This window comes from Balaenoptera acutorostrata, chromosome 16 (assembly GCF_949987535.1).
Source record: "Balaenoptera acutorostrata chromosome 16, mBalAcu1.1, whole genome shotgun sequence".
NCBI classification, from domain to species: Eukaryota; Metazoa; Chordata; class Mammalia; order Artiodactyla; family Balaenopteridae; genus Balaenoptera; species Balaenoptera acutorostrata.
In genome coordinates this window covers 47,546,735-47,571,271 of record NC_080079.1, presented here as the reverse complement: position 1 = coordinate 47,571,271, position 24,537 = coordinate 47,546,735, and the positions used below count along the sequence as shown (strand labels likewise).

Below are 24,537 nucleotides of genomic sequence, written 5' to 3'. Positions count from 1 at the left end.
CCAAGAATGGCCTCCCGAGGAAGTGCCAGATTGGGGTTTGCACATTTGAGGGTCTTGCTTAAGAGGGTATATTTTGGGTTCTTTTCTCTTTCAGCAAAAAGTGGGACTTAAGTTTAATGACTGGTGACCGTCGAACACCAGGCCTGCCCATGGTTCCTCTGAGCTGGCACTCAGGCACTCCTGGTCAACTCCATCCTTTTCCTGGCCTGCATGGGGTCCCTGGAGCCCAAGCCCTACTGTGACCTCACAGAGAGGAGAGCTGAGAACTCAGCTGAAGAACTGCCCATCCAGGGGCACGACCCAGGGGTACGTGTTACTAGGGACCCCAGTTACCCTCTGGCAAAAAGGGGGTCATAATCTTCTCCTGAAGGACTTTATAGCAGAGAGGGGACATGGCTGGATGGAGCCTGGGGCCTGTCACTTCCCCCTCTGAACCTGGGGCTTGTTAGTACCTGGAGGAAGGCCACACCTCCTACAGGTGCATCGAGGCACGAAGCAGGTGCTCAACCATGGAGAGCATGGTTATTATTCCCATGGATACAGTTCTTTGAGAAGGAGTGCCTGCAAACTCTCTCATTCCCTGGAAGCCCAGGGAGTGGAAGGGGCCTGAGCCGCTCACCTCGTCCACCTCTCAGGACAATCTCGCTCTCGCCTGAGATCCAGCGGTAGCAGGGGAACTCAATGTAATCCCCGCAGGGCGTCTTCAGCGTGATATACTTCAGGTACCAGTCGTCATGGAACCAGTACTTGCGCTTCTCGATTCTGATCAGCTGGATGTCGCCCAGTTCGTCATCAACTATCACATTGTAAGAATCAACCTGAGAAGGAGAAACGGCAAGTCAGACCATCTGGGAGCTCCTGAGCCTTTGAATCACCCTCAATTCATTTAGCTGAGATGTCTGTCAAATGCCTGCCCTTGGCACGGCTCTGCTGCACCCTGGGTGACAGAGATGGCCAATTCCCCAGCTCTACCCTTAGGAGATGGAAGTCTAGTGAGCAAGGGATGGCGCTGCTCAGAGAGAGACATTCTGCTGTCTGCGCACAGCCCAGTGCCAGGCCAGGCTCGCTGAGGGCCTCTGCAGCTGCCCCACTCACAACAAGGGCGGCAAGGCTGCTGGCCCTGCTACCTTACAGGGCTAGATGGGACAAACTGGCCCTCGCACACAGGGCCAGCCCTTTACAGCTTGCAAAGGGCTTGCTGACGTTGCTATAGATCCCACAACAACTTTGGGAGGAGTGGGGAGTTATGACCTGTGTCTCAGATGAAGACAGTGAGGTTCAGCAAGCCCCACTTCTACTACTAATTGGCAGAACTGGAATTCCAATCCAGGCCTTTCCGTATCTCTCTCATTCTTGGTGGGGCAAATAACTGAGTGCAAATGGGGAGGCTCAGATAAAAGTGAAGTCACACAGATTCAAGCTGTCCTGGGGCCTCTGCAGTTCACTGAGCCACAGTGATGCCAAGAAAGTCAGATAAGCAGTGTCCACTATATCCAAGGCACAGTGGTGGACTGAGGCTGGCCTTGCTACGTCAGGCCATGTGCGCACTGCTCCCCAGGCTGCTGCCAGGCTCCTGACCCCAGGAGACGGGCTGGCACAGCGGCAGTGCAGGGCAGCGCCTCCACGGCTGCTGCATGATCTGCGTATGTGCAGCTCTGGATGGCAGACGGGAAGGAAGGATGGGGGCTCAAGCATTGCATCGGGCGTTCCAAAGACCAGTAGGTTTGGGGAGCCCCAGACTCAGTGCCCTCTGAGGCACCTTCTAAGCCAGATTTCACCCATCCTTGAACTTTTTCCTTGGTGGCAGGCTTAGAGTTCTCAGTGTGATGGTGAAGTAAGGGGAGGGGAAGGGTGTTCATCTCGCACATGACCCCACGCATCCCCATTTCCATCCTTCTCCCTCCAAATGCCAGGAGACCCCTGGGAGGACTTCTTAAAGGGAGTGGGAAGTTGAACATTTTCAGCAAACCCCTTGGCTCTGAGCACAGTGAGTAGCTTGCATGTCCTGGCTGCCTCAGATGCCAGATGCTTGTGGTCAGAAAGGGAAGTCTCCTCCTAGTGCCCTGTGGTCTGGGCCTGGGTCCTCAGTTAGAAACAGTTTCTGGGGACAGAGGAGCCAGCCTGTGTGCTGGGTCCCTAACAGGTGTGCCAGCACATCTGTCCTGCCAGATGCCCATCCTGCAGGTGAAAGAACCCTCTTGCCTCACAGCGTGTCTTATGGGATACCAGGGGCCACAGGCGAGGTCACAGAGAGCATTGACCCCCAGGGCCTGTGGGGCCTCAGGCAGAGGGGCCTGTCTGTACCACAGGGCGCCGATCCGTGGGGAGAAGGTGGCAGGCCCCGGATAGAGTTGGGAGAGGAGTCCCAGTGAGGGGCTGGATGACCTGAGGAGCTGGGAAGAGGGAGAGGAAAGGAAGGACACAGCTCTTGTTGGGTGGCTTCCCAGGGGTGGGGAGAGAAGGGAGGCCCCTGAGCTGAGGCATCAGTGGGCCAAGGCAGGAAGGTTTTGATGGAACAAGGGGCCCAACGTCCACCTGGAGAAGCAGAGTGGGGACTGGTGGCTTAAGACTGGACGTTTGCAGGGCCCACCCCATTCCAAGTCCCACCTGCCACGAGGATCTGCAGAGACCATGGTCCTCCTGCGGGGTCAAGACAGATATTCCCACCGAGGACCGGAGGGAGGGCAGTGAGGGGCAGAGGGCGAGGTGAGCCTGAGTGTCAGGGCAGCTCAGAAAGCCTCAGGGGCCTTGAGTTCACATCCCAGCTCCAAAGTAACTGACTAGGGGCCAGGGCAAACTGTTTCACTCTCTGAGGCTATGTTTCTTCATCTATCAAGGGGAGATCACGCTTAGCTTGCAGGACCATTGAGAAATCCAAATGACATGATGCCTGAGTGGCCTCCTTTCTCCAGAGGCACAGGCCACCAGCTGCTGTGTGTATCAGAACCACCTGGTCCTCCCTCCTTGACTCCTGGAGGGTCAGCAAGTCCCACACTGCCTGCGAGCGGCTTGGAGCTAGCACGGGCCCCTACGCTGAGGTCCATGCTTGACTACATGCGCCACATTGAGTAGCCAGAGTAGAGATGGGAGGAAGAAATTGAGCCCATGAGCAGAAACAACTTGGCTCAAAACCTGAAGGGAATTCCTGTGAGGATGGAGAAGGGGCCTTGAGGCCGAGTGAGAACTGGAGGCATTTTTGTTGCTGGCGGTTCAGGCCGAGCAAAGGGAAGTCAGCGTGTGTTGAGGCCTGGGCCCGGGCTCGCGGTGGCTGCTCCAGGGGACGCGGCTTTCCTGTGGCTCCGAGCGGCTAGAGGAGGCTGCAGGTGTCTGGGAGGTTGATGCCAGGAAGGCTGAGGTGAAGGGGGAGAGGACGGCCATCTCAAGTAACAGGCGCCACACGCATCTGAGGTGGACGACTCTCCTGGGAGGGAGGAGCCTTGGATCACAGAGGGAAGGGAGATGGGGCCCAGGGAGCCGCTCCAGGGCGATTCTCAGAGGGAGGGCCAGATGTCCAGCTGCGGGTGGGGATTGATAAGGAAGAGACGGAGTAGCTTCTCCGAGAGAAGGGAGAGCAGGGTCACCCTGGGCACGCCTGTGGTGCAGTCACAGGAGAATGGGCCCTCCAGGTCACCCTTTCCCAAGGACCCACAGGCACCTGGCAGAGGGCCCTGGAGTTTCACCCGGATGAAATCACTGGACAGACCTATAGGGACTCAGTAGGCCATCTGACAGGGTCTTGCAATGGGAGAGGACTGCCAGTCTGGCTTGTCTCTGGCTGGCCCTGGCTTCAGGCCCGGTGCTACAGGAGGTGAACCAGGGCCTGAGTTCAGTCCCACCTAACTCAGGCAGTCTCAGGGACAAAGTCTGGTGACACTGACACTGGCATCCAAGGGAGCCACTGCTAGAGAGTCACAGGGGATAGAGAGGGGCCTCCAGGAAGATCTCAGGGTCCTGTGTGTCAAACAGCAAAGTCAGGTCTTAGGAAGATACAAAGAGCTACAGGGTGTGACGACCTTCCTTCCTCCTCTCCCTGGGCCAGTATGCTGGTGGATACTGTGTCTGTTGACTAATTTGCCTTGACACGTTAATATCACATGTCCATTCTGCACAGTGTACAGTATCAACAGTGGATGGCACGGCGCATAACAGGCCCTCAATAAATACAGTACATGTGCATGGCCGAGTGGATGATTATCTCATTTTATAGTTGGAAACTGAGGCTCAGAGAGGTCAGGCAGCTACCATGCTAGTGAGTAACTGGTGGCCCCACGATTAGAACCCACACCTGTGTGATGGCCCAACCTCTCACTGTTTCCCATGGCCACATCGTGGGAAAAGCCTTGGCCTGGGAGCCAGGTGACCTGGCTTTGAGCCCTGGTTCAAGCCCTCCATGGAGTATGAAGGGGCAATGTGGGGTGGGGTGGAGGACAAGGAAAAGCTTCCTACAAGGCGGCATTTGAGGCAGCTCTTGGGAGTTGGTAAGATTTCAGAGGTGAGTTGAGTGGAGAAGAAGGGGAATGGGCAGGGCATTTTGAATGTAGAGAAAGGAGGTGGGGAATTCGCATGTGAGAGGAGGAGGCTGGAGCATGGAGTTCTCGGGGCAGAGGTGGTGGGTGCAGTGGTCAGACACTAGAAAGAGACATGGAGCCTGGGAAACGTGATATTCACCAGCGTCCTTTCTCAGAAGGGCCAGTTTGCTGATTTCACCCGTTGCTCTCAATCCTCTATTGGGTACACAACTTTAAGGCTTTTGAGTATTTCAGCAAATTGTTAGCTGGCCAGTTTTTTGCTTGATCTTTATATCAGCACTTAAAGAAAGGTTTCATTTGTTTCTGTCCCAGATCCCTGCTAGAGCAAGGACAGAGAAGAGTCATGATGTGGTCCAGCCTGACTGCCTGTCTTAGAGGGGGCTAGTGAGGGGCTGGTGGGCGGTGGGAGGGGAGAGGAGGGGGCTGTGGAGTAGAGACAGAGGGAGATGATTAAGGGGTGGACAAGGGAGAGTCTGGGGCAGAGAGAGGGAGAAAAGGGGCAGTGGTTAGGGAGACTGAGGGAGCAAAGAATGGGGGAGCTGGGGGAATCTAGGAGACAGCAGAAGGGAGAAATTGGAGCAGAAAAGAAGAGAGAAACGAGGGACATGGGGAATCGTGGGGAACAGGGAGCAGAGGAAGGAAGAGAAAGAGGAAGAAGAGGCAGAATGTAGGGAAGAGATGGGACAGAGAGGGAAGGTGGGGGATAGAGAGATTCAGGGTCAGAAGGAAATATTTACTCTTCAGTACTATATTATCATTTCTGAGAAGGCGGTATTCTAGAATACATTCTTCATGAATATATTGTAAGAATATTCACTGAAAATATTTAAGAAGTATAGTTGTAAGACTTGTTCACACGTACTGAGTACATTCAAGGATGACATACTAAGCATCACCCTACTGCCTTTCGCTTTCCTAAAAGTGCTGCCAGGGAATGAAAAAGGGTCAGGTAAGATTTCCCAGAAATCTTCGGATCTGTGAAAGTTATCCCATCGGGACTTGAATTACTTTAAATCGACAGAGTCAAAGAAACAAATCAATTTGCTAAATTTGGGCTAGTCTCTGGGCTATGTGGGTCCACCGCCTGGGCCTTCCCAGCAGATGGCGTGACGGTTGACAGGACAATCTCACCTGCGAAGGACTCCTATTCCCAGTCCTGTCCTGAATCACTTGGCAGAACTCTGATGAGAATAACCAGGGATTTGTGACTCAATTTATTGAGAAAAAAATCAGTCCCATCCATTATAGGACTGAATTTTGCATGGGGGAATGCGGTATTGACCTGCCAATGACCTGGAAATGACTGAATTGGTTGCCCAGAAAAAGTCTTTACTGTTGTTACTGTAACTGTTATTATCTATAATGATTGTAACACTTTTCGGGTAAAATGGGTTAGCCTTATCTTCTCTGCAAGTATTTCCTCTAAGATTTCTCCTTCACCTTTACCCAAATGGGATGGATTGTCCTTAAGAGACATTGGCTGCAGATTGAGGAAGTAGCTCTGGGCTGTGCAAGATCAAGTGTGGAGTAACTTTGCATCAGCAGGAACTTTCTCAAAAGATGATTTTTTCCAAAGAGCCTTTTGGAGCCAGTGATTCCCCTGCAGTGCCCCTCCTGACCTGCCCCCTCTCACCACAATGCAAATGTGACATGCAAATCTCTCCTGAAATTTGCTGCTGGGACTCTCACTGAAGTGTTTAACCATAATGTCATTTGAATGAATTCTCAAGGTGGGGAAATAATGAACAGAGGGATGCTTTCACCCCCTTCCAACGACCCTTTTATGGTCACACCCCCGTACCTCCCCTCTGAGAAGCCACACCCGGCTGCTCATGCTGCACACTGATGTGTGTCGTGTGTGGAGAACGGACCCACTGCGGACCACTTATAAAGGCAGAGAAGTCTGTAACCTGTTCTCCTCCCATAAGTGTTGGGGGAATCCACGAAATAATGGAAATAATTATTTCTGAGGGTGCTTCAGAATGGCCGAGGGTGTCATTATCCCAAATGGATGACTCATTAGCCCTCCTGCACTACCATCCTCTGGGCCAGTTCCCTGGTTGGGGAAACCAAACAATAGGAGGTAGTTCTTATACTCAACACCTAACTCTTCTAGAAGGGTACTCTAGCCACATTAATATGACGAACCTGGCTAAGTGTCAGATGGGCTTATAGCGAGGTTCTGAGGCTCCTGGGTAGGAATCAAGCTCACTTTGAGTTTGAAATCTGGAAAAGGAGTGGACTATTATTTGCTTACTTTAGGCTCTGCAGACCTAAAACACGCTTCATGAATATTATCCAAGAAGTATTTGGTTGAACCATATGAAATTGCCAGTTTTATTTGTCAAAAATAGTCAACTATGAGCAATTCCTTGTGGTTCAACCAAATAACGAAGAGATAAAAAGACAGCTTTGTGAAATCTAAGTCTTTTTGGTCCAGTTCAGAAGCTGGGGGTGGCAGAAGGGAACAGATATTTCCTGGGCACCTGTACTGTGTTGGAGCTGTCACAGTAGTCGCTTCACGAGCACTTAAGTAATGAGCACTTAATAAGCCCAGTGGATTGGGCACATCACACCAAACGCTTGGCGAGGATCGCCACCTGCGGTGCTCACAGAGAAAGCTACAGGCTGGAATTCACGGCCAGGTCAGCTTGGGGAGCCCACTTCTGAATGAATCCTCACACAGCGCCTGGCACCACAGACTAGACGTGCAGTCAACACGGGCTCCCTTTGCTCCCCGGACTCCCAGGCTCCAGGGTCTCTGGTGAGGAGGGGGAGGGGAAGCCCTCCTCTCTCTTCCTCTTCTGAGCCCTCACACTCTGGGTGGAAGTGTTCCCTGGTGTACACTCTGCTGGGAGCCAGCGACGACCTCCAGGTTTGCAAAAGGCTTCTCCTGGCCTGGGTCTCTGGTTCCCTCTGCATTCCTATGGGGACCTGAACTGAGAATGGGAGCTGCCCAGGTGTGGAGACATAAGCTAGTGCCACTCTGGGCCACCGGCTCGGACTCCTAGACCAGCCTGAAGCCAACCCTTGTACTTTACATTTGGGGAAACTGAGGCCCAGAGAGGGGGCAGAGTGAGCTAGTGGTCAGGCCCGGATGGAACTCAGGCCTCTGGACCCCCAGCCCTGCGCGTTCTCCCCACAGCCGAGGTGCCATCTGTGGAGCCCTAGGAAGTGGGGCACAAGTAATGGTGGTCACAGCGCTTGCCCAGTTAAGTAGCCTCTCAGAGCCCCTCGCCCCCGAACTTGGGTCCCGGCCGCCCCGACGTCCGCACCCTGTCCCGGCCACCCCAGCCCGTGGCCTCGCGTCCAGGGCCGCGCGTCCTCACCGCCCCGCGCTCGAAGTCGTTGTAGAAGGGCTTGTCCAGCAGGTGCTTCTCGCTGCAGCCCGCGGAGCCCACGAGGCTGAGGTAGATGTAGTCGTCGGTACCCGCGAACCACTGGCTGCCGGTGGCCACGGTGACGGTGTAGGAGGGCATGGTGGCGCGCAGCGAGGGCCGCGGGGCGCGGGCGCAGCGAGGGCCGCGGGGCGCGGGCGCAGCGAGCACTGGGAGCCTCGGCGCGCCGGTCCGCGGGCCTCCGCCCCTCGCCCACCCCGCGCGGCAGCTTCCGGCCTCTGAGCGTCCGCGGCCCCTGCCGCCCCCTCCCCCTCCTGCCCGCCCTGCCCCCGGCCCCGCCCTCCCGGAGCTCTGACCTCGCCGGACCCGCCTCGGACTCGGTAAGCGCACCCGTCCCTGCACCTCACCCCCTCCACCTGGCCTCTGTTTTGGCAGTCAGGGGACTGGGGCCACCTCAGCTGCTATCCCCTCCTCCCTCCCTCCATTCTCTCACTCAGTTTCTCATTCATTGTTTTCACTCTTCACCCTTCCCTCTTGCCTCGGCTTCCCTCACTGCCAAGCCCTTGTGAGGCATTAGGGTTGGACTCAAGGGACGCCTAGAAAACCACACAGTCCCTGCTCTCACCAAGTCCCCGGGGTTAGAGGGAGGCCGCGCGACTGGGGCACTTAGCCATGCTGTGATTACTGAGAGCAGAGGTGCTCTGGGAGTCTACAGCGGGAAGAGGAGCCCACCTGGGGAGTCAGGAAAGCTTTTGGAGGGGTGACACCTGAGCTGGTACTGTGGAACGCAGAGACTTCCGTGGGCATTGGCTTCTTCCACAGGCTTGGCTGAATGTCACTCTGTGCCGGGTGCAGGTGGGCACTGAGGTGAGTCAGGTGCCAGCCACGCTCAGGTCTGGAGATTGTCAGTGTGTAGTGGGAGGCAGGGCAGCCAGAGAGAGGGAGGCCAGGATAAGAAAACCCGAATCTGGACACCTAAGGGGTTGTCTGGAGGAGGTTGGTGCGCTCAGAGGCGAGGGGTTGCAGGACTCGAGGGCAGGGAGGCTGGGCGTGTGATGGGAAAGGGGGTAGACTCGTTTGGAGATGGCTTCTGGGAATGGACCCATGGCTTCTGGGAATGGACCCATGGCTTCTGGGAATGGACCCATGGCTGGAAGTCCTAGGGAAGAAGATGTGGACTCCACAGCAAGGATGTTCCATGAGTTAGAGGTGGTGCTTGGAAAACCCGCTGCCTGGCAGAGTAATTGGTTGGCTATCATTTACTTATTAATTAATTAATATTTCAATTTATTAAAAAAATTTTTATCGGCTTTCTAACTGATGATGGGCGAGGCTTGGAAGGGATGCTAGTAAAAGGCTTTGGACACTAGAAGGAAGCTTCCTGCGGGTGGTGAGCTTTCCAACTGCTGTGACCTGATCTCAGAAGTCTTCTGTATTCCCCTACACGTCCTCTGTACCCAGCTTCAGAACTGGGTCTGACTGTGGTACACATTCAGTAATGAGTTGAACTAAATTTAAAAATAAGTTCATTCCATGTGAGGTGGTGGGTACATCAAGTCACCTGTTCTGCACACTCACTTTTGGGGACGGGCAAAAGGGCAGGCTCAGGGCAGTCTCCCCATTTCTGGGAGCCTGGGCTCTATCTGGTGGCAAGTCCCGCTTTCTCCTCTGCCTGGCAGGACCACCACTCTGGACAGAGAGAGAGTGAGTACCTGCCATTCTCTACAGGTGGGAGATGAGGGGAGATTTCAGTGGGACTGGCTTTATTTATCAAAGAACAAACACCAGAGGGATTCTCTGGGAATCAAATTGTAGGACATGAAAGACTCTGGCCACAGCTGAGATAGGGTGGATGAAGATAGGACAAAAGTGGGATCCAACCCCTGCCAGGCAAAATATATGTTCCAGGAAACCCTGGAGAAGGTGTGAAGGATGGCTCTGGAATTGTCCTTCAAATCTAAGAATAATAGGGCTATTATTTTGCTAAAAAAAGGAAATACAATATATTTTTTGATGAAAGTAATGAACTATCTTTGTAGAAAATAAAGAAAAGTTTGATACACAAGTAAAACTCATAACAATATGCAGAAAAAACAATTAGTAAACATTTACTAATTACATTAGACATTTTTACATTAAGAGCACATTGTAAGTGCAATTTCCTGTTTTATTTCCATTTTCCTTAATATTATAACATATATTTTCCTATGTAATTTCACATTTTAAGTATTTCATTGACTGTGTAATATTTAGTTGTATGGATATACCACCATTTCCTTAATTAGTCCACTATTATTGGACATTTAGGTTGCTTTCCCTCATAAATAATGCTATAGTACATATTTTGTGCTTAAAACATTAAAAAAATTTTTCTTAGTATAGGGACTTAGAAATGGGCCAAAGCATATGAACATTTTAAGACCTTTTTAACGTGTTATTAAGCTACTTGCCCAAGCACTGAGTTAATTTATACGCATGCCATTTACTCTCATGCAGAACATGGAATGTTTGTTTCATAGAAACTTTGCCACTTTGGGATAGTTTCCAAAATATCTCCAACTTGTCCTCACTGCTCTGCCCTGGCTCAGGCTTTCAACACCTCCTGTATGGATTGTAGTGACTGCTTCCTACCTAATCCCTTTACCCCTAGTCTAACTCCCATCCCCCCACCCGTTCCCCAATTCTCTAGCTAGAATTATTTCTCTTTAACATAGGTGGGATCATCTACTGCCTTAAAGTCCATCATTGCATGCTTTTCATTCTTTCTTTCCTCCCTTCCTCCCTCCCTCCCTCCCTCTCTCCCTTCCTTCCCTCCTTTTTTACAGCTTTATGGAGATGTAATTAGCATGCCATACAATTCACTCATTTAAAGCATACAAGTCAGTGGTGTTTAGCAATATTCAGAGAGTTCTGAGACCATCACCACAATCAATTTCAGAGTATTTTCATCATTCCATTAGTAGTCACTTCCCATTGCCCTCCTCATCTTTCCAGTCAGGGTAAACACACCTATTTTCTGCTTTATAGATTTGCCTATTCTGGACATTTCATACGAGTGGAATCATACAATATGTGCCATTCTGTGACTGACTTCTTTCACTTAGTATCATTTTTTCCCCCCAGATTCATCCATATTGCAGCAAGTATCAGTACTTTATTCCTTTTTGTTGCTGAATAATAATCAATTTTATGGATACACCACATTGTGTTTATCCATTCATCAGATGATGGAAGTTTGAGTTGGGGCTATAATGAAAAATGACGTTATGAATATTCATGTATAAACTTTTGTGTATGCATACATTTTCAGTTCTCTTGGGGAGATAACTAGGAGGGGAATTGCTGGATCATATGGTAACTCTCTGTTTTTAGCATTTTGAGGAAATGTCATATTGTTTTCCAAAGTGGCTGTACCATTTTACATTTTCATCAGCAATATATGATTCCATTTTATCCATATCCTCACCAACACATTATACTCTTTGTGAAGGGGTATCTCATTGTGGTTTTGATTTGCACTTTTCTAATGGCTAATGATGTTGAGTATCTTATCTCATGCTATTGGCCAATAATATATCCTCTTTTGAGAAATGTATATTCAGATCTTTGACCCATTAAAAAATTTAGCTTATTTATCTTTTCATTATTGACTTGTATGTCTTCACACTTCCTGATAAGGGGCTGGATATTTTGTTGCTTTTGTGGGTTGCCTTTTCACTTTTTTATGGTTATATTTGAAGCACAAAAGTTTTTAATTTTGAGCAAGCCCAATATATATATATATATTTTTTTTTTCTTTTGTTGCTTGTGATTTTAATACCATATCTAAGAGACTGTTGCCTATGCTAAAGTCACAAAATTGTACTCCTATGTTTTCTTCTAAGAAATTTGTCATTTGAGTCTTCATTTAGACCTATGATCCATTTTGCTAATTTTTATGTATGGTGTGATATGGGGATCCAAATCCATTCTTTTGCATATGAATTTCCAGTTGTCCTAAAACCATTTGTTAAAAAGAAGATTCTTTCTCCATTGAATTGTCTTGGCATCTTGGTAAAAAGTGAATTCACCATAAATGTAAGGGTTTATTTCCGGACTTTCAGTTTTATTCCATTGACCAATATGTGTATCTTTTGTCAGTGCCACACTGTCTTGATTACTGTAACTCTATAGTAAGTTTTGAATTGGGAAGTGTGAATCTGCCCTTGTTCTTTATTTTTCAAGAATGTTTTGGCTATTTTGTGTTATTGCATTTTCATATAAATTATAGGCTCAACTTGTCAATTTCTGCAAAAAATAAAAGCAAGCTGGGATTTTGATAGGGATTGCACTTAAACTGTAGATCAACTTGGGGAATATTGTTATCTTAACAATATTAAGTCCTCTAAACAAGGAACTGGGATATAATTCAATTTATCTAAATCTTTTCTAATTTATTTTAATAGTTTTGTAGTTTTCATTGCACTTTATTTTGTTAAATTTATTCCTGAATATTTTGTACTCTTTTTTGAAGGAAAGCTATATATATGTATATATGTTTTTTGATCTCTCCAACTTTATTAGGGTATAACTGACAAATAAAAATGGCATATATTTGAGGTGTGCAACATCAGGTTTTGATGTATAAATACATTGTGACATGCTTACTGCAATCAAGCAAGTTAACACATCCATCACTTCACATAGTTACCTTTTTTTTTTTTTTTTTTTGGCTTGGCAGGAACACTTAAGATCTACTCTATTAGCAAATTTCAAGTATACAAAACAGTATTATTAACTATAGTCACCACGCTGTACATTAGATGCCCAGAACTTATTCATCTTGTAACTGAAAGTTTGTACCCTTTGACCAACCTGTCCTGATTTTCCCTACCTCTGCCCCTGGTAACCACTGCTCTACCCTCTGGCTTTGAGTTTGACTTTTTAAGATTCCACATAGAAGTGAGGTCGTACAGTATTTGCTTTCTGTGTCTGGCTTATTTTACTTAGCATGATGTCCTCCAAGTTCATCCATGTTGTCACAACTGGCAGGATTTCCTTTTTTATGGCTCTATAGTATTCCATTGTGTGTGTGTGTGTGTGTGTGTGTGTGTGTATGTGTGTGTATACACACACACACATATACATATATACACATATATGTATACATATATACATCACATATATATCACATTTTCTTCATTCATTCATCAAAACTTAGGTTGTTTCCATATCTTGCTATTGTGAAACAATGCTTCAATGAACATCAGAGTGCAGATATCTCTTCAAGATCCTGATTTCATTTCCTTTGGATATATGCACAGAGGTGGGATTGCTGGATCATATGGTAGTTCTATTTTTAATTTTTTGAGGAACCGCCATACTGTTTTCCATAGTTGCTACACCAATTTACATACCAGCAATGTACAAGAGTTCCCTTTACTCCACATCCTGACCAATGCTTGTTATCTCTTATCTTTTTGTTAATAATCCTAACAGGTGTGAGGTGGTATCTCACTGTGGTTTTGATTTGCATTTCTCTGATCATTAGTGATGTTGAGCACCTTTTCATATACCTGTTGGTCATTTGCTCACCTTCTTTGGAAAAATGTCTCTTCAGACCTTTGCCTATTTTCAAATTGAATTTTTTTTTTTTTTTTGCAGTTGAGTTGTATGAGTTCCTTTTTCCTTGTATAGTTTGGAGGTTAACCCCTTATCAGATATATGGTTTGGAAATATTTTCTCCCATCCAGTAGGTTGTCATTTCATTTTGTTAATTGTTTCCTTTGCTGTGCAGAGCTTTTTAGTTTGATGTAGTCCTACTTTATTTTTACCTTTGTTGCCCTGCGCTCTTGGTGTCATCCAGAAATCATTGCCAAGACCAATGTTAGGGAGCTTTTCCCCTATGTTTTCTTCTAGGAGTTTTGTGGCTTCAGGTCTTACATTTAAGTCTTTTATCCATTTTGAGTTGATTTTGCATATGGTGTAAGATAAAGATCTGATTTCATTCTTTTGCTTCTGGATATCCAGTTTTCCCAACATAATTTATTGAAGAGACTATTCTTTCCCCATTGGGTATTCTTTGCACCCTTTTCATAGGTTAGTTGGCCATATATATGTGGATTTATTTCTGAACGCTCTTTTTGTTCCGTTGGTCTATTTTTATGCCAGTACCATACTGTTGGCGTCTGTTTTTATGCCAGTACCATACTGTTTTGATTACTATATAACTTTGTAATATAATTTGACATCCAAAAGTGTGATACCTCCATCTTTGCTCTTCTTTCTCAATATTGCTTTGGCTATTCATGGTTCCATATAAATTTTAGGATTGTTTTTTTGATTTCTGTGAAAAATCCTGTTGGAATTTTTATAGATTGATTGCATTGCATCTATAGACGTTGGATTGCATTGAATCTGTACATTATTTTGTGAAGTATGGACATCTTCACAATGTTAATTCTTTTAATCCAAGAACATGGAGTATCTTTCCATTTTTTGTGTGTCTTCGAGTTCTTTCATCGTTATCCTATAGTTTTCAGTGTGCTGATCTTTTACCTCCTTGGTTAAATTTATTCCTGGGTATGTTAATCTTTTTGGTATCACTGTGATTGGAATTGTTTTTTAAATTTTATTTTCAGATTGTTCATTGCTAGTGTATAGAAAAACATTTGATTGATGTATATTAATTTCATATTCTGAAAACTTGCTGAACTTGTTTACTGATTCTAATGGTTTTGCATGTGAGTGTGTGCATATTCCATCTATGCAAGATCATGTATGAGAGATTAGCGACATTTTACTTCTTATTCACCTTTCTGGATGCCTTTTATTCTTTTTTCTTGCCTAACTGCCTTGGCCAGAACCTCTAGCACAAGGCTGAATCTAAGTGGTGAAAGCAGGCATCCTTGTCTTGTTCCTGATTTAATACATGTGTTTTTTAAATCAGTTAAGAGAAGAAAGGAAAAAATATACACTTGTACTGAATTGTACTGTATTTTATAATTACCTATATAACTACATTCACTAGTTCTCTTTGTTTTTCTGGGTGGGTTCAAATTATTGTCTGATGTCACTTGCTTCATCCTAAAAAACTTCTTTTAGTGTTTCTTTTAAGGTTAGCCTGCTACCAATGAATTCTGTCTGAGAATGTCTTTATTTCATCTTCATCTTTGAAAGGTAGTTTTGCTGGATATACAATCCTTTTTATTATTGTGGTAAAAATACATAAAATAAATTTATCTTTTTTTAAATTTCATTTATTTTTCTAGAAATTATATTTTACAAAAGTTTCTCTTTATTGTGGTAAAACATATATAACATAAAATTTACTACCATTTATGTAATTTTTAGGTGTACAGTCAGTGGCTTTAAGTACATTCATAATGCTTTGCATCCCTCTCCAGAACTTTTTCAACTTACTAAATGGAAACTCTGTACCTATGAAACAGTAACTCTCTGTTCCCCCCTATCCACAGCCCCTGGCAATCTTCAATTTATGTTCTGTCTTTATGAACTTGAGGTACTCTAAATATCTCATATATGTGAATCATACAATATTTGTCCTTTTGTGCCTGGCTTACTTCACTCAGCATAATGTCTAACATGTCTAACGTTTTGTGGCATGAGTCAGTTCATTCCTTTTTTTAAGGCTGAACAATATTCAATTTTACCACATTTTGTTTATCCATTCACTACTGATAAGCATTTGGGTTGCTTTTACTTTTTGGCTAATGTGAATGATGCTGCTATGAACATTGGTGTAAAATATCTGTTAATATCCCTGCTTTCAGTTTTTTGGGATATATACCCAGAAGTGGAGTTGCTGTATCATATGGTAATTCTATGTTTAACTTTTTTTGAGGACTCACCACTGTTTTCCACAGTCGCTGCAGCTTTTTACATTTATACCAGCAGTGCACAGGGTTCTGATTTCTCCAGATCCTCACCAACCCTGTTTTTTTAATGTTGTTTTGATAATTGTCTTTCTAATAGGTGAAAGGTTACATTTCATTGTGGTTTTAATTTGCATTTTCCTAGCGATTAGTGATGTTAAACATCTTTTCATGTGTTTATTGGCCATCTGTATGTCTTCTTGGGAGAAATTTTCATTTAAGTCCTTTGCTCAATTTTGAATCACATTGTTAAATTTTTTGTTGTTAAGTTGTAGGAGTTCTTTATATAATCTGGATATTAATCCCTTATCATATATATGATATGTAAATAATTCCCTCATTTCATGAGTTGTCTTTTCACTATGTTGAAAGCATTCTTTGATACACAAAATTTGGAATTTTGGTGAAGTCCACTTTATTTTTTCTTTTGTTGCCTATGCTTTTGTTGTTATATTCAATAAATCATTTGTCAAATCCAAGGTCATGAAGATTTCCCCCTGTTTTCTTATAGGAGTTTTATAGTTTTAGGTCTTGAGTTTTGGTCTTTGATCCATTTTTTTCAAAAAAATTTTTTATTTACAATATTGTGTTAGTTTCAGGTATACAGCAAAGTGATTTGATTATACATATATATGTATATATCTGTATTCTTTTTTTGGATTCTTTGCCTTTATAGTTTATTACAAGATATTGAATGTTCCCTGTGCTATACAGTAAATCCTTATTGTTTATTTTATATATGGCAGTGTGCATTTGTTAATCCCATACTCCCAATTTATCCCTCCCCACCCCTGACACTTTGGTAACTATAAGTTTGTTTTCTATGTGTCTTTGATCCATTTTGAGTTAATTTTTGTATGTGGTATAAGTGTTCAACTTATTCCGGTACCACACTGCTTTGATTACTTTGTAATAAATTTTTAAATCAGGAATTGTGATGTTTCCAGCTTTGTTTTTCTTTTTTGACATTATTTGGCAATTCAAGGTCCCTTGCTATTCCATATGAATTTTAGGATGGACTTTCTGTTTCTGAAAAAAAAAAAAATTGTTGGGATTTTGGTCGGAATTGGATTGAATCTGTACATTGTTTTGGGTAACATTGACCTCTTAACAAGTTTAAGTCTTCCACTCATTAACATGAGATGTTTCTTTCATTTATCTGTGCCTCTAATTTTTTTTTAGCAATGTTTTATAGTTTTCTGTGTACAATTCTTTTATCTCCTTGGTTAATTTTATTTCAAAGTATTTTATTCTTTTTGATGCTATTGTAAATGGAATTGCTTTCTTAATTTCCTTTTCAGGTTGTTCATTATTATATAGACATGCAACAGATTTTTGTGTGTTGATTTTGTATCCTGCAACTTTGCTGAATTCATTTGTTTTTTTCTAACATTTTTTTGGGGGGTGTAGAATCTTTAGGGTTTTCTACACATAAGATCATGTCATTTGTGATGAAAGACAGTTTTACTTCTTCTTTTCTAATTTGGATGCCTTCTATTTCTTTTCTTTGCCTAATTACTTTGGCTAGCACTTCCTATACCAAGTTAAATGGATGTAAGATTCTTGGTTGACAGTTTTGTGCTATTAATGCAGGAAGGGGGACCCCTTCCAGGGCCCAAGAGTAGGCTCTTGTCTAACACTTGGAAATGAGTTGTTCAAGGATACACACGTGCTGACAAAGCAAGAGACTATTGGGAAGGGGCGCCCAGGCAGACAGCAGCAGGGTAAGGGAAACCAGGACATCTATTCTGCCACGTGGCTTGCAGTTTCAGGTTTTATGGTAATGGGGTTAGTTTCCGGGTTGTCTCTGGCCAATCACTCTGACTCAGGGTCCTTCCTGGTGGCACGCGCATCACTCAGCCAAGATGGATTCCAGCAAGAAAGATTCTGGGAGGTTGTTAGGACAAATGGACTGGAGTCTCCTCTCTCTTTTTGACCTTCCCCGAATTTTTCTGGTTGGTGGTAGCTTGTTAGTTCCACATTCCTTACACATTCATTCAGTTCAGCAGTATAGTCAGTTGCCAGAAACCTGTACTTGTCAGAGTCTTTTCCATGAATTCCTTGAAGATGAAACCCTTTTATAGGAACATATTTGCAAAAGCATCAGAGTACACCCAGAACTGTCTGTAAATGACAAAAGACTTAAAAATGACCACGGTTAAAAATTTGATGAAAGTTCATAATAATGCAATTGACAAGGAAATTTAGTTATTTCTGAGATATACATTTTAAAGTAATAACTAGAATTATGACTTATAACATTATACCAGAACATATAAGATTTTTAGAAATTTCATGTAATGTCTGAAACATTTATATTAACATATTTCCATACAAATAACCTAAAGAAAGTTTAGTATTAGTTGTTTTTTTTGTTTGTTTCTTTTTTTACACTGCAGGTTCTTATTAGTCATCAATTTAATACACATCAGTGTATACATGTCAATGCCAATCGCCCAATTCAGCACACCACCATCCCCACCCCACCAGTTTTCCCCCCTTGGTGTCCATATGTTTGTTCTCTACATCTGTGTCTCAACTTCTGCCCTGCAAACCGGTTCATCTGTACCATTTTTCTAGGTTCCACATACATACGTTAATATACGATATTTGTTTTTCTCTTTCTGACTTACTTCACTCTGTATGACAGTCTCTAGATCCATCCATGTATCAACAAATGACTCAATTTTGTTCCTTTTTATGGCTGAGTAATATTCCATTGTATATATGTACCACAACTTCTTTATCCGTTCATCTGTTGATGGGCATTTAGGTTGCTTCCATGACCTGGCTATTGTAAATAGTGCTGCAATGAACATTGGGGTGCATGTGTCTTTTTGAATTATGGTTTTCTCAGGGTATATGCCCAGTAGTGGGATTGCTGGATCGTATGGTAAATCTACTTTTAGTTTTTTAAGGAACCTCCGTACTGTTCTCCATAGTGGCTGTATCAGTTTACATTCCCACCAACAGTGCAAGAGGGTTCCCTTTTCTCCACACCCTCTCCAGCATTTGTTGTTTGTAGATTTTCTGATGATGCCCATTCTAACTGGTGTGAGGTGATACCTCATTGTAGTTTTGATTTGCATTTCTCTAATAATTAGTGATGTTGAGCATCTTTTCATGTGCTTCTTGGCCATCTGTATGTCTTCTTTGGAGAAATGTCTATTTAGGTCTTCTGCCCATTTTTGGATTGGGTTGTTTCTTTCTTTAATATTGAGCTGCATGAGCTGTTTATATATTTTGGAGATTAATCCTTTGTCCGTTGATTCATTTGCAAATATTTTCTCCCATTGTGAGGGTTGTCTTTTCATCTTGTTTATGGTTTCCTTTGCTGTGCAAAAGCTTTGAAGTTTCATTAGGTCCCATTTGTTTATTTTTGTTTTTATTTCCATTCCTCTAGGAGGTGGATCAAAAAAGATCTTGCTGTGATTTATGTCAAAGAGTGTTCTTCCTGTGTTTTCCTCTAAGAGTTTTATAGTGTCCAGTGTTACATTTAGGTCTCGAATCCATTTTGAGCTTATTTTTGTGTATGGTGTTAGGGAGTGTTCTAATTTCTTTCTTTCACATGTAGCTGTCCAGTTTTCCCAGCACCACTTATTGAAGAGACTATCTTTTCTCCATTGTATAACTTTGCCTCCTTTGTCATAGATTAGTTGACCATAGGTGCGTGGGTTTATCTCTGGGCTTTCTATCTTGTTCCATTGATCTATGTCTCTGTTTTTGTGCCAGTACCATATTGTCTTGATTACTGTAGCTTTGTAGTATAGTCTGAAGTCAGGGAGTCTGATTCCTCCAGCTCCGTTTTTTTCCCTCAAGACTGCTTTGGCCATTTGGGGTTTGTTGTGTCTCCATACAAATTTTAAGATGATTTGTTCTAGTTCCGTAAAAAATGCCATTCGTAATTTGATGGGGATTGCATTGAATCTGTAGATTGCTTTGGGTAGTATAGTCATTTTCACAATATTGATTCTTCCAATCCAAGAACATGGTATATCTCTCCATCTGTTGGTATCATCTTTAATTTCTTTCATCAGTGTCTTATAGTTTTCTGCATCCAGGTCTTTTGTCTCCCTAGGTAGGTTTATTCCTAGGTATTTTATTCTTTTTGTTGCAATGGTAAATGGGCGTGTTTCCATAATTTCTCTTTCAGATTTTTCATCATTAGTTTATAGGAATGCAGGAGGTTTCTGTGCATTAATTTTGTATCCTGCTACTTTACCAAATTCATTGATTAGCTCTAGTAGTTTTCTGGTAGCATCTTTAGGATTCTCTATGTATAGTATCATGTCATCTGCAAACAGTGACAGCTTTACTTCTTCTTTTCTGATTTGGATTCATTTTATTTCTTTTTCTTCTCTGATTGCTGTGGCTAAAACTTCCAAAACTATGTTGAATAATAGTGGTGAGAGTGGGCAACCTTGTCTTGTACCTGATCTTAGTGGAAATGGTTTCAGTTTTTCACCATTGAGAATGCTGTTGGCTGTGGGTTTGTCATATATGGCCTTTATTATGTTGAGGTAGGTTCCCTCTATGCCCACTTTCTGGAGAGTTTTTATCAGAAATGGGTGTTGAATTTTGTCAAAAGCTTTTTCTGCATCTATTGAGATGATCATATGGTTTTTTATTCTTCAATTTGTTAATATGGTGTATCACATTGATTGATTTGCGTATATTGAAGAATCCTTGCATCCCTGGGATAAATCCCACTTGATTGTGGTGTATGATCCTTTTAATGTGTTGTTGGATTCTGTTTGCTAGTATTTTATTGAGGATTTTTGCATCTATATTCATCAGTGATATTGGTCTGTAATTTTCTTTTTTTTTGTAGTATCTTTGTCTGGGTTTGGTATCAGGGTGATGGTGGCCTCATAGAATGAGTTTGGGAGTGTTCCTTCCTCTGCAATTTTTTGGAAGAGTTTGAGAAGGATGGGTGTTAGCTCTTCTCTAAATGTTTGATAGAATTCACCTGTGAAGCCATCTGGTCCTGGACTTTTGTTTGTTGGAAGATTTTTAATCACAGTTTCAATTTCATTACTTGTGATTGGTCTGTTCATATTTTCTGTTTCTTCCTGGTTCGGTCTTGGAGGGTTATACCTTTCTAAGAATTTGTCCATTTCTTCCAGGTTGTCCATTTTATTGGCATAGAGTTGCTTGTAGTAGTCTCTTAGGATGCTTTGTATTTCTGCAGTGTCTGTTGTAACTTCTCCTTTTTCATTTCTAATTTTATTGATTTGAGCCCTCTCCCTCTTTTTCTTGATGAGTCTGGCTAATGGTTTATCAATTTTTTTTATCTTCTCAAAGAACCAGCTTTTAGTTTTATTGATCTTTCCTATTGTTTTCTTTGTTTCTATTTCATTTATTTCTGCTCTGATCTTTATGATTTCTTTCCTTCTGCTAACTTTGGGTTTTGTTTGTTCTTCTTTCTCTAGTTCCTTTAGGTGTAAGGTTAGATTGTTTACTTGAGATTTTTCTTGTTTCTTGAGGTAGGCTTGTATAGCTATAAACTTCCCTCTTAGAACTGCTTTTGCTGCATCCCATAGGGTTTGGATCATCGTGTTTTCATTGTCATTTGTCTCTAGGTATTTTTTGATTACCCCTTTGATTTCTTCAGGGATGTCTTGGTTATTTAGTAACGTATTGTTTAGCCTCCATGTGTTTGTGTTTTTTACTTTTTTTCCATGTAATTCATTTCTAATCTCATAGCGTTGTGGTCAGAAAAGATGCTTGATATGATTTCAATTTTCTTAAATTTACTGAGGCTTGATTTGTGACCCAAGATGTGATCTATCCTGGAGAATGTTCTGTGCGCACTTGAGAAGAAAGTGTAATCTGCTGGTTTTGGATGGAATGTCCTATAAATATCAATTAAATCTATCTGGTCTATTGTGTCATTTAAAGCTTCTGTTTCCCTATTTATTTCATTTTGGATGATCTGTCCATTGGTGTAAGTGAGGTGTTAAAGTCCCCCAGTATTATTGTGTTACTGTTGATTTCCTCTTTTATAGCTGTTAGCAGTTGCCTTATGTATTGAAGTGCTCCTATGTTGGGTGCATATATATTTATAATTGTTATATCTTCTTGGATTGATCCCTTGATCATTATGTAGTGTCCTTCCTTGTCTCTTGTAACATTCTTTATTTTAAAGTCTATTTTATCTGATGTGAATATAGCTACTCCAGCGTTCTTTTGATTTCCATTTGAATGGAATATCTTTTTCCATCCCTTCACTTTTAGTCTGTATGTGTCCCTAGGTCTGAAGTGGGTCTCTTTTAGACAGCATATATATGGGTCTTGTTTTAGTATCCATTCAGCAAGCCTGTGTCTTTTGGTTGCTACATTTAATCCATTCACGTTTAAGGTAATTATCGATATGTAGGTTCCTATGACCATTTTCTTAATTGTTTTGGGTTTGTTTTTGTAGGTCTTTTTCTTCTCTTGTGTTTCCACTTAGAGAAGTTCCTTTAGCATTTGTTGTAGAGCTGGTTTGGTGGTGCTGAATTCCCTTAGCTTTTGCTTGTCTGTAAAGCTTTTGATTTCTCCATCGAATCTGAATGAGATCCTTGCCGGGTAGAGTAATCTTGGTTGTAGGTTCTTCCCTTTCATCGCTTTAAGTATATCATGCCACTCCCTTCTGGCTTGTAGAGTTTCTGCTGAGAAATCAGCTGTTAACCTATGGGAGTTCCCTTGTATGTTATTTGTCATTTTTCCCTTGCTGCTTTCAATAATTTTTCTTTGTCTTTAATTTTTGCCAATTTGATTACTATGTGTCTCGGTGTGTTTCTCCTTGGGTTTATCCTGTATGGGACTTGCTGCGCTTCCTGGACTTGGGTGGCTATTTCCTTTCCCGTGTTAGGGAAGTTTTCCAGTATAATCTCTTCAAATATTTTCTCTGGTCCTTTCTCTCTGTCTTCTCCTTCTGGAACCCCTATAAGGCAAATATTGTTGTGTTTAATGTTGTCCCACAGGTCTCTTAGGCTGTCTTCATTTCTTTTCATTCTTTTTTCTTTATTCTGTTCTGCAGCAGTGAATTCCACCATTCTGTCTTCCAAGTCACTTATCCGTTCTTCTGCCTCAGTTATTCTGCGATTGATTCCTTCTAGTGTAGTTTTCACTTCAGTTATTGTATTGTTCATCTCTGTTTGTTCTTTAATTCTTCTAGGTCTTTGTTAAGCATTCCTTGCATCTTCTCGATCTTTGCCTCCATTCTTTTTCCGAGGTCCTGGATCATCTTCACTATCATTATTCTGAATTCTTTTTCTGGAAGGGTGCTTATCTCCACTTCATTTAGTTGTTTTTCTGGGGTTTTATCTTGTTCCTTCATCTGGTACATAGCCCTCTGCCTTTTCATCTTGTCTATGTTTCTGTGAATGTGGTTTTTATTCCACAGGCTGCAGGATTATACTTCTTCTTGCTTCTGCTGTCTTCCCTCTGGTGGATGAGGCTATCTAAGAGGCTTGTACAAGTTTCCTGATGGGAGGAACTGGTGGTGGGTAGAGCTGACTGTTGCTCTGGTGGGCAGAGCTCAGTAAAACTTTAATCCACTTGACTGCTGATGGGTGTGGCTGGGTTCCCTCCCTGTTGGTTGTTTTGCCTGAGGCAACCCAACACTTGAGCCTACCTGGGCTCTTTGGTGGGGCTAATGGCAGACTCTGGGAGGGGTCACACCAAGGAGTACTTCCCAGAATTTCTGCTGCCAGTGTCCTTGTCCCCACAGTGAGCCACAGCCACCCCCCTCCTCTGCAGGAGACCCTCCAACACTAGCAAGCAGGTCTGGTCCAGTCTCCCCTGGGGTCACTGCTCCTTCCCCTGGGTCCCGATGCGCACACTACTTTGTGTGTGCCCTCCAAGAGTGGAGTCTCTGTTTCCCCCAGTCCTGTCGAAGTCCTGCAATCAAATCCCACTAGGCTTCAAAGTCTGATTCTCTAGGAATTCCTCCTCCTGTTGCCGGACCCCCAGGTTTGGAAGCCTGACATGGGGCTCAGAACCTTCACTCCAATGGGTGGACTTCTGTGGTATAAGTGGTCTCCAGTCTGTGAGTCACCCACCCAGCAGTTATGGGCTTTGATTTTACTACGATTGCGCCCCTCCTACCATCTCATTGTGGCTTCTCCTTTGTCTTTGGATGTGGGGTATCTTTTTTGGTGAGTTCCAGTGTCTTCCTGTCGATGATTGTCCAGCAGCTAGTTGTGATTCTGGTGTTCTCACAAGAGGGAGTGAGAGCACGTCCTTCTACTCTGCCATGTTGGTTCCTCTTCTGCCCCCCAGTCACTCATTCTTAAAAGCTCCTCTGCCGCACTCATCATATGGCTACCTCATTCTTATCTTTTGGGCCTTAGGATTCTGGTCACCAATTCTGATGTGTGGGAGTGTTTCCCACACCACCAAAAAATTCTCAGACACCAGGTAGATGTGGTACAATTCAACTTGATTCTGACAGTATCAACCTGGAGATCTGAAGAATTTCTTAAAGGTGACCACTGGCCCCAAAGAAATCTTCTACTCCTACTATCTTACCCCAAGTGTTTCCTCTGGAGCCAATTAGACTTCAAAAATAGTTTCTGATTCTAATGAAAACTGTTGTTTCTGTTTTGCCCTTTTCTTCTCAGTAACTCTCAAGGTGAAATATATAGGATCATCACTTTGTTTTAGCAGCTTTATTGAGGTATAATTGATATATAAAAACTGCACATATTTAATGCGTACAGTTTGATGAGTATGACATATACAATCACTACTTTGTTTTGAATGTGGAAATTTCAACTTTAAAACCTGGGCTATGTATTTAGAAAAATG

The 24,537-nt window shown here is 43.2% G+C and overlaps 1 protein-coding gene across 4 annotated transcripts in view; it reads right to left on the bottom strand.

The window, feature by feature from the left end:
* ALOX5 (arachidonate 5-lipoxygenase) overlaps positions 1-24,537 on the bottom strand; it is a 97,280-nt gene that overhangs the window by 48,247 nt on the left and 24,496 nt on the right. For 2 of the 4 annotated variants that reach the window (XM_007176307.3, XM_007176308.1), the window contains exons 1-2: positions 7,859-8,008; positions 620-818 (exon numbers count right to left, since the gene is read on the bottom strand). In XM_007176307.3, coding sequence (XP_007176369.1) covers positions 620-818; positions 7,859-8,008 — 349 coding nt within the window. Of the gene's footprint in view, positions 1-619; positions 819-7,858; positions 8,009-24,537 lie in introns of those variants that run through there. The other 2 variants (XM_057530692.1, XM_057530693.1) reach the window with 1 other exon arrangement.